General features: G+C 34.8%; 1 protein-coding gene across 1 annotated transcript in view; it reads left to right on the forward strand.

Moving 5' to 3' along the window:
• Window positions 1-7,404, forward strand: part of LOC111502834 (E3 ubiquitin-protein ligase makorin-2) — a 44,514-nt gene extending 37,110 nt beyond the window's left edge. Inside the window, exon 6 of the mRNA XM_074182651.1 lies at window positions 5,419-7,404. Within this exon, the coding sequence (XP_074038752.1) occupies window positions 5,419-5,510 (92 nt within the window). The 3' untranslated portion in view covers window positions 5,511-7,404. The remainder of the gene's footprint in view (window positions 1-5,418) is intronic.
• The last annotated feature ends 3,038 nt before the right edge of the window (window positions 7,405-10,442 follow it).

Here is a 10,442-nt window from a genome sequence, read left to right on the forward strand (position 1 = left end):
ACATATTGCATGCATACTATTTTACAGTATATACATTCATTAAATAATTATTATAGAAAGTTAGTCAGCATATTTCAACTCACAAACAGTAGAACAGTGCATCATAAGTAGAACAGTACTTCAAGAACCAAAACAGGAGATCTACTGGAAAAACTGTATACCTGGCAACACTTAACACGGCGTTGCACTGAAAACGGCACTGCAGTGGGTCGATCTGCAATATTCCACAGATTAATTGTATTATGACTTTGTTTTGAAAGCTAGAGTCTTCTCATTCGTGGCATAATACTGTAATGGATACTGCTAACTCTGTAGGATCATCTCTGGCTAAGAAAGGTATAAAATCGACCATAACTGGCTGGATCCATGCCATGCTGGCAAACAGAACTGCAACTACTTTCTTCAAAACGGGGCCATTAGGTTCAGGGTCACCAGAGGCTGCCCTCAAGGTAGGGTATTATCTTCCCATCTGTGGTCGCTTCTGGTAAATAGTATATCTGCTTGATGCCCTCGACAGAATAAAAGTAGACATGCAAGCTTATGCAGATGACCGTGTAATTTCGGCAAGGTCCACGTCGGGAAGTGTAGCTTGTCATTAGACATGCAAGCTTATGCAGATGATCTTGCCATCTTGGCAAGGTCCACATTGGGAAGGGGAGCTTGTCATATTGATAATAATGATACCAAAGCATGTTGAACGTTGTTCACAGTTGGTGGCTGAGGGAGCAAATGTCTGTCAATCCCAGCAAAACTGTTATAATTCCCTTCATCAAGAGGAGAAAATTAGACGATCTAACGCCACTTTCCCTCAATGGTGAGGTCATTCCATTTGGAACGGAGGTGAAATATCTTGGTATTGTCTTTAATAAAAAACTCACCTGGAACGCTCACATGGAAAACGTTTCACACAAAGCCAGACTGTCTCTATGGATATGTCGAAGGATTTGTTTTAAAACTTGGGGTTTTGGTCCCAAACAAATCCATTGGATTCATGTGATGATTGTCAGACCAATGATTACTTATGGTGAAATTGCCTGGTGGCCGAAGGCTTTACAGAAAATGGCACGGGACCAGCTTTCTGGCTTACAGAGACAGGCTTGTCTGACCATACACTTTTTACACCTTTTTTTAGTTTTATCACTCGTAGAATTTATTAGCGGACACTACAACCATTCACGACGGATTGTCGACGAAATATTTTCCTAGTCTCTTTTCTTCATTTTTTTTTCTCATTTGTACACCTGTTTCGGATATTTACAGTTACTACTTCGTGAAGAGAGAAAACCTGCTGCCTATCAAGTTTTGAAAATGTTCCCCACGTATCCAAACCCATTTTCCACAATACCGCAACTCTCAGTTTCGACAAATAATGAATATATTCAATATCTGTCAAATTTTTTTATTCTAAAGAAAATTCGCAATTTGACTCTGATAATATTCTGTAACTCAGGGATCTGTGATGAATGTGACAGGTGTTTTCATGAGAACTGTATCGAAAATTTGAAGTTTATCCAAACATATTGAAATTGTTCTGAATTTGTATAAATTTCTTGAGGTTCATTGGCGGTAGATTCGGATACATTTCATTGAACTTTCTACATGTTCTGCTGATAATTTTGTCACACTGTCCAAAAATAGTAAACAAATTCATAAGAACTTCGTTTGAATAGTTTTGTTCCATCGTTTTGAAGGTATTTGCAACTTCTGAAGTGACGAAAATGTCGATATTATTAGGAGAATGTCACAACGCTACTGTCAAATAGTAATCATGACCTGCTTACCAAATACCGAATGGAAATACCATTCTGAAGGGACATTTTCACAAATAAATGTTCATAAATCCGAAACTTGACTAGTTAGGTATAGGTATGATATACATAGAAAGAAAGCAAATTTCAGCAGCTTTCCGAATTTCAATAATATACAGGGTGTTCCATTTAAAATAATCAAATTTCAGCAACTTTTTCAAGCAAACGAAAAACTGTATTTTTTTACCACCCTGTATTGAAGTAACGGAGATTAGGCTGACGTGTGGGAAGTGTCCAAGTATCACCTAACTCCAAAACAAATTTCGATATCATAGTACTTCTTAACTAAAAGATATCGGCATTTTCAGAAGTCATGATTTTCGAAGAAAAAAATTGAAATTAATTTTTATTTCGAAAACGGTAACAGATAGGTATAGGGAAATATCAAGAAAAGTTGTCGGGCAATTGTTGGAGATTCCAAAAATAATATTATATACAGAGTGTTCCATTTGAAAAATCAAAGTTGCTACTGCTTTCTAATAGAAGCGGCAACACCGCATTGTCGAAAATATTTAAGTTGGCTAGAGAATGTCCGAATATGCCCTCCATTAAATTTTCAAAGTGATCCGTTGTCTGGTTCACCAGAAACGTCTAATGTGCCATCCACCGTGAATCAGCCTGTATATGGTGTGTAATTTATAATTTTGTAAGAGATGAGATAATTCATATTTATTGTCCAGTTTCAATAAAAACCATTTTGAAAACATAATATTAACTTCCTAGTCACATAATTTAAATATATGCTAATGCGTTGTGAGTTAGTTACCAAAAAGAAAATATTCATTTTCAAATTGATACGTTTTGAGCACTTGTTTAATTTTTAGTATCTACCGAACTTATTTTTTGTTGGTCTTAGCGGATTTTCATTCCTATATTTTCATGTAATGCAACTTCTACTCAATTTATTAGTACACAACTAATGTTGAAAAAACCTACAAATGTTTTCGGATATCAATAACTAACTGACCCGTCGAACTTCGTACTGTCTTGGAATCAATTAATACTTTTTCCAATTGTTTTTGTGAAGCTTGAAGTCGGGCTATAACAACGCGGCCTGTCATGCGAAGTCATTTTCATCCTTAGTAATAGATTTTGTGTCGGAAAAAAAGTAGATTTTTCACCTTAAACAATAGAAAATATATTTCACATAACATATTGCATGCATACTATTTTACAGTATATACATTCATTAAATAATTATTATAGAAAGTTAGTCAGCATATTTCAACTCACAAACAGTAGAACAGTGCATCATAAGTAGAACAGTACTTCAAGAACCAAAACAGGAGATCTACTGGAAAAACTGTATACCTGGCAACACTTAACACGGCGTTGCACTGAAAACGGCACTGCAGTGGGTCGATCTGCAATATTCCACAGATTAATTGTATTATGACTTTGTTTTGAAAGCTAGAGTCTTCTCATTCGTGGCATAATACTGTAATGGATACTGCTAACTCTGTAGGATCATCTCTGGCTAAGAAAGGTATAAAATCGACCATAACTGGCTGGATCCATGCCATGCTGGCAAACAGAACTGCAACTACTTTCTTCAAAACGGGGCCATTAGGTTCAGGGTCACCAGAGGCTGCCCTCAAGGTAGGGTATTATCTTCCCATCTGTGGTCGCTTCTGGTAAATAGTATATCTGCTTGATGCCCTCGACAGAATAAAAGTAGACATGCAAGCTTATGCAGATGACCGTGTAATTTCGGCAAGGTCCACGTCGGGAAGTGTAGCTTGTCATTAGACATGCAAGCTTATGCAGATGATCTTGCCATCTTGGCAAGGTCCACATTGGGAAGGGGAGCTTGTCATATTGATAATAATGATACCAAAGCATGTTGAACGTTGTTCACAGTTGGTGGCTGAGGGAGCAAATGTCTGTCAATCCCAGCAAAACTGTTATAATTCCCTTCATCAAGAGGAGAAAATTAGACGATCTAACGCCACTTTCCCTCAATGGTGAGGTCATTCCATTTGGAACGGAGGTGAAATATCTTGGTATTGTCTTTAATAAAAAACTCACCTGGAACGCTCACATGGAAAACGTTTCACACAAAGCCAGACTGTCTCTATGGATATGTCGAAGGATTTGTTTTAAAACTTGGGGTTTTGGTCCCAAACAAATCCATTGGATTCATGTGATGATTGTCAGACCAATGATTACTTATGGTGAAATTGCCTGGTGGCCGAAGGCTTTACAGAAAATGGCACGGGACCAGCTTTCTGGCTTACAGAGACAGGCTTGTCTGACCATCAGTGGTGCCATCAGTACCACACCGTCAGCGGCAATGAAGATCCTTCTAGATCTACCTCCTCTCCACATTTTTCTTGAGAGAGAGGCTAGATGGACTGCATATAGACTTGTACTCATTACCAATTGCACAAATCAATTTAATGGAGAGTGCAACAGACTGTTGGTTGACACTGGAAGTCACAGCATTCTGTAAATGACGTCCGACTTCATGCCCTCAACTGTCAACTACAAACTGCCTTATAAAGAACTGTTTCCGAGTAGAGAGGACTGGATCCTCCGGGAGAAGGATATATTGAGAGCAGATAGTTGTTAGTTCACAGATGGATCAAAAATACCTTCTGGTTCTGGTTCAGGTGTTTTCAGTCGCAGACCTGGGAAATAGATATAATCCAACCTCATACACAAGTCAATAAAAATATTCTGACAGTCAAGCGGCGTTGAAAGCTCTTGGCTCCTACCGAGCAACGTCTAAATTGATAGCAAATTGCCAAAAACGACTCTCCTCGATAGGAAGACTTAACAGATTGTCTCTGGTCTGGATTCCTGGCCATACTGGACTGGAAGGGACCGAATCAGGTTTTTAGAGTTCGGCAGAGCCGTACTCTTACCATCTGACCTGAAAGACCACTCACCATACAACCTAATCGACTTCGTTAAGAAACTGGATTTATTTGGTCGAATGTGAATAGGTGTCAGCCAAAATAAACCCTTGCGGGTTGCGGTGGTCGGTGGAATAAGTCCACTCACTTTGGACCTAACCCAACTGCTGATTTTGCTTCTATTATAACATGGTAATTATTTATTCATGCGCACATAATCACAAATGTCAGAAACTTAATTGTCTTTGCTCGCATCATGGCAACTGTTATAACCTAACAAACTGAAATTGTCAGTTGAATTGATCCTATTTTTTTCCTAATATTTCAAATGTTTCAATAGTTATTCTGCTTCTTCGGGCGGATACAAATCTAACGTATAACTAACACGATTTTGCGATTTTGTTTCATGTATTAAAATTTTTTCCTAATTTTTCAAATGTTTCAATAGCTAGGCTGATATTCAGGGCGGCAACAAATTCATCAAAACAAAAATCATGAAAATCGATACAGCCTATCATGACGAGGCCAATAGCCAAAAACACGTGTTCCGCGGTTTGCCATCAATTTTTCTTTAGTGCTTTCCCAACTAATCTTCTCCTTTTGAATTTGATAATAGATACTCAATAACATATATATATATATATATATATATATATATATATATATATATATATATATATATAATATATATATATATATATATATGTATATATATATATATTTCTGATGATTGAAGTTACTCTATTTTGCAGATGATCTGGATATCCTAGACTATTTTACTCTTTCGCTATCTGAGGACGACGACAGTAGTATTGACGATGACTCCATTTATGATGATTTATGATGTGTTCTTCGACCTCCCAAATGAATTCCTTTATCGTTAATATGATTTTCTAAGTCGATTAATCGATACGTCAAAAAAAATGTATCCACATTTACCGACCTTGTCCAAAGATATAATTACTTATATGAAGTTCTGGAGTAACAGACAGTTTTTCAGAACTCTTGATTATAAATGTCACCAAATCATGAAAACTCAAATTCTACTACATAAATATAATTTTAATAGTTTGACTAAGGAATTAGCCTTTAGGATTTTTCCACTTTGATGATTGATTGCTTGCAAAGTTGAGGCGAGGTTTAGTTTTTTTATGTGACATTGAGATTTTGAGAAATATTGTGTCTGTTTCGTTTTCTACATATGTGCTTATTATATTCCTACTATGGAAACACTAATGTGCAATGCAGTCTACCGAAGGGATAGGTTTTATTTCTGACAAGTATTTAAGTTTCATTTTTATCAGTATATTTAATAATAATAATAATGATACGTTTCTATCTACCATAAAAATATAATTAAAACAAACAAAAATAGGAAAAGGAAAACAACTTTCAGTATAAAAGTATCAGCCTGATAATGGTTTTTGGTGCTAAGCCAATTTTTTGCTGTTTTATCTTGCAACTTGTTTAGATGCAACAAGTTGCATCTTCTGTATCAACTGATGAAAGATAAAGTTAAATATATTTTTCCTACCACTTTTCATAGTTCTGCTTCAGACATATAGATATATAGAAAGTGGTAAGTTATCCAGATTACTGCACATTGAAATTCATATTATTTCACTTTTTGCTAGTGCTTTAAAGGCTCATTAGGCGCCTTCGATTTCTAAATAATTCATGACATAATTTGTTTTTCATCATTTCAAAAAACAATGGTGACACTCGAACTTTTTTTTCGGAGTTGAACTTGGAAAACGATTTTCAAAGATTTCAAGCGAAATGAGTCACAGAAGTAAAAACCGAGAAGAAAATATTTATAAGAAAACTAAGTTATTGATTCAACGGACATGTAAACATTGTTTCATATATATGGATAAATTATAAATAATTATATCATGGACAAGTTTAATAAAATAAGACTGACGTATTAATATTCGTTATGACATAAATGTGTACATGTTTTTTTATATACTTTGTTCCACAGTGATAACAAACTCAATCACTTATAGATGTATGTTTTCCCAATTGGGTGCATCAATAAATACTATTGTTACAATAGTTTTGGATGGATGTATAGTAGTTGCTAAGGCCAAATATTCAACTCGATATGGAATGAAACTTATCAAGAAATATATTATGAAAGCTTCATTCGTTTTTTGTGTATCATGAAAAAGTATTCGAAATTTTAAACGCTTCAAAATTTTTAACTAGCACGAACAATGTCTTAACAGATTGAACAATTCACAGAAATATATTAATAAATGAAATTGATTGAAAATAAATTTCAAAAAGTAAACAACTGTTACGAATCTTATTCTATGAAATTTATGTACATTCACAGAAATCTTAATGAGTTTCCTTCGTAAGTAGCAACTGCCAATCTTTTCTGAACCATTGACTTTTTATGGAAGTTTCTGTTGATTCAATTCACCCAGAAAATAATATTTCCAATCTTCCCAATAACCCCATCATTGAAAAAATTCCTAGAAGTTGGTATTTGTTCTGATAATGCATTGTATATGCTCGTCCACTTTGACATTAAGGGAAACCATTCAATTTACTTCAAATATATGAGCTAACCACTATCAATCAAGAGGTATAATGTTTACTTTACTTCCTCCTTTCAACTCAATATTAATTTTTGAAAAATACTCCATTATTGGTGGAACGATTTCATAACAGTGAAGACATATATTTCAAATAATCATGTATAATAAGTAATATAATATAGTTTGGAAGGATTGTTTCATTTGTTTTGGAAATCGAGATTGCTTCAGTCCGAACCACCCTGTTATTCAATCTGCAGAGTGGTACAATTTTTATCAATTGGACAATTGGATTCTGTACACCAGATTGTTAATCTTGTTGATTACCTAGTGAGGTCCTTGCCATGATCTCTGCAACTTGGGGTTGGTAGAGCCACACTGCATCGCCCTCTTTGAAGCTCACCGACAGTGACTTTTTGTCAAATCTTATCTTCATCCCGTCGCTGGAAAGCTGTAATTTGGATCTGAAAAATTTGTGTGCAATTTCCAGTTTCTCCTTCAGGTCACTCACATACTCTGAAATAGATACCTCTTGAGTATCTGATGGGCTACCACACAATACATATATCGGAAGTTTCAGTTCTCGATGAGGTAATAACATGGATGGTGTATATGTAATCTGTTTCGTCATCTTGGAAGCTCCTGTATGCCAACAGAAAAAGAGGAACCAGTTTATCCCAGTCTCTTTTGTTTTCGGAGACAAACATCAGAGGTACGTGTGACGAGAGAGATAGGGTAACGCCAAACCAGTGGGAAGAGAATCGCACATTCCCTTGCGCAAGGTGATCCGTCGCCACGGCACGGATGAGAATCGCGCAGTCGCCACGCACACAATCGCTTTTACGTGCGGCCATAGATGTTTCACATAAAAAAGGGTCTGTTTTTTCAGTAATATAATCAAAAAAATTATTCAACCGATTATATATAAACAGTTATCTAGTCCCAGGAGTAAAAAAACAATGATCCGTCAGAAAAAAATGTATACTTCAATTTTGCTTTTGTAAATGACTTAATTTCTGTTAGTTTGTGTGATTTTTTCACTCCTTGGAGCCATTGTTGATAATGGGAATAAAGATACATTAACTTATTAAGTTGATCAATTTTAGATAACTGAACAGAGTCAGTTCGAACAACATAAATTTATTAAAACAGTGAAAAAAGTTAACAAACATTTATTAATAATAATTTCTTCTTAAAGCACCCCCATTCCATGATTTTAAAATTCTAAAATAAAAGGACTGAGACTGATGTCAAAACCAAAATAAAATAAATTCAGAAATAGCCAGTGAGAATGTAGAGCCAAGGAAAAATGTAAGTTCTTGCAATTATTATTTTGGTGGTCAAAGAGTTCGGCTGCAGAAACCAGGAAGATCGGCTTCTCTCTGCATCTTAGCTAACAATTGTGATCGCAATCAGTACATTATACTTCAATTCGTACTGAACAACTCCATTGTTGAATCTGACCGGAATAGAATCTAGCTATAGCTATTCACTCTCACCCACGATTTGACTGTTGACTCATTTGTTCTCATCTCATTTTTCGGGATAATAACGCCTGTTTTTCACAAAATTCTTCTCTGGATAATATGTCAAACCCGCCTCTGGATGATCATTTAGGGAGAAACAGGAACCATATCACACTTTCTTTGCCTGATTTTATAAGGTACGTGCAACATTTTCTCTTTTCTCTTCTGATCTGTGATGTCCTATATAAAACAGATAAAAATAACTATGATTTCGAATATGTGTCTCAATATTGGCCCAATATTGAATATAATTATACTTTACTTGATAAAATTCAGTTCAACTTGACCTTGACCTTGAAAAAACTTTAAAACAACGACTTTATGGAGTCAAATCATCATAATGAAGATGTTATTTGTTGAAATTTCAAATCATGGCTGGAATGTTTCTTTGTCTTTGAAAATAATGAAAAAAATTCTTTAACGAATTCTCAAAGAATTTGCGTACAGTCTTATTATCGAAATTTCCACTTTTTTGAATATATTCACTAATCTCAAAATCATACACTTGAAATGTCAACATTACTGATTTTTTTCAATTCTTCCAATATTTGTTCCAACAAACACAAAATTACAGTTTTTTCCCCATATTACGAGAACACAAACTTCAACATAACACCAATAAATGATGAATGTCGGACTTCCATTGTCTAACATAATATAATATGACCTGAAATCCCTGAAAGAACAAATAAAATGGAAAATTGAAATGAATAGCTGAAAATAACAATTATTTTAACTTGTAAGTATCCACAATCGTCTTCGGTGATGGATACTAACTATCGAAATGTGAAGTAACTTGCCTTGAAAATTTTCAATTCATTTCTATTTGTTCAATTTCATTTCAGGGTTTTTTGCTTGTAATTGTTATTTCAGCTATTCACTTCAATTTCCAATTTTAATTATGCTCTCAGGAATTTCAAATAATATATCATATTGGACAACTAAAGTACGAACTAATTTAATTCATCATGAAACATTGTCAACCACCTTCAAACAAACACTAATAAATGAATAAATCTCAACAGCTCACTACTCTAAACACATCACAAAAATCATTTCAATGAATATTCAATTTGAAAAGAATGAAGATGAAATAAAATAATGATATAAATGATAAAGATTGCAAAAAGACGAAAGACAAAGTGCTCACAGAAATAAATGAAGATGTTTTATTGTCAAGTTTTAAGCGATCAACATTCCATAATGTATTGCAACAATTGAATTTTGTATGGAAAACACGAGGGCGCAATAGGTAAACTTATAAATATATTAAGATCTGCCTCAATCTCAATATATAAAAAGTAACCATCGTATTTGTTTTATTGACCTTCATACCTCTTCATAATTACAGGTAAAGGAAAACGGCTTATTATTTGTCACATCGGTAATGAGAATGGGTTTGTTGCTGAAGGGCTGTGGTGTTTCGAGTCGAAGAAAACTGGAGATTATCACGAAGAAATGAACGGCGAATCTTTCGAACAGTGGTTTTCCAAAGTTCTTCCCCATCTGGAGGATGATGCTGTGACTGTAATGGTCAGTGCAGCTTATCATTCGCGATGGTTAGAGAAGATTCCGACAACGTCTTCAAATAAGGTTGAAATCCAAAATTGGCTGCGATCAATGAATATTAGCTTTGAAGACTCAATGCTAAGAGTACAGTTACTAAAAATTGTCAATGAGCGCAAGCTTGAATACCAAAAATAT

This window comes from Leptinotarsa decemlineata, unplaced genomic scaffold, assembly GCF_025532065.1.
Source record: "Leptinotarsa decemlineata unplaced genomic scaffold, Ldec_3_MD MMD2_tig00026328_RagTag_RagTag, whole genome shotgun sequence".
NCBI classification, from domain to species: domain Eukaryota; kingdom Metazoa; phylum Arthropoda; class Insecta; order Coleoptera; family Chrysomelidae; genus Leptinotarsa; species Leptinotarsa decemlineata.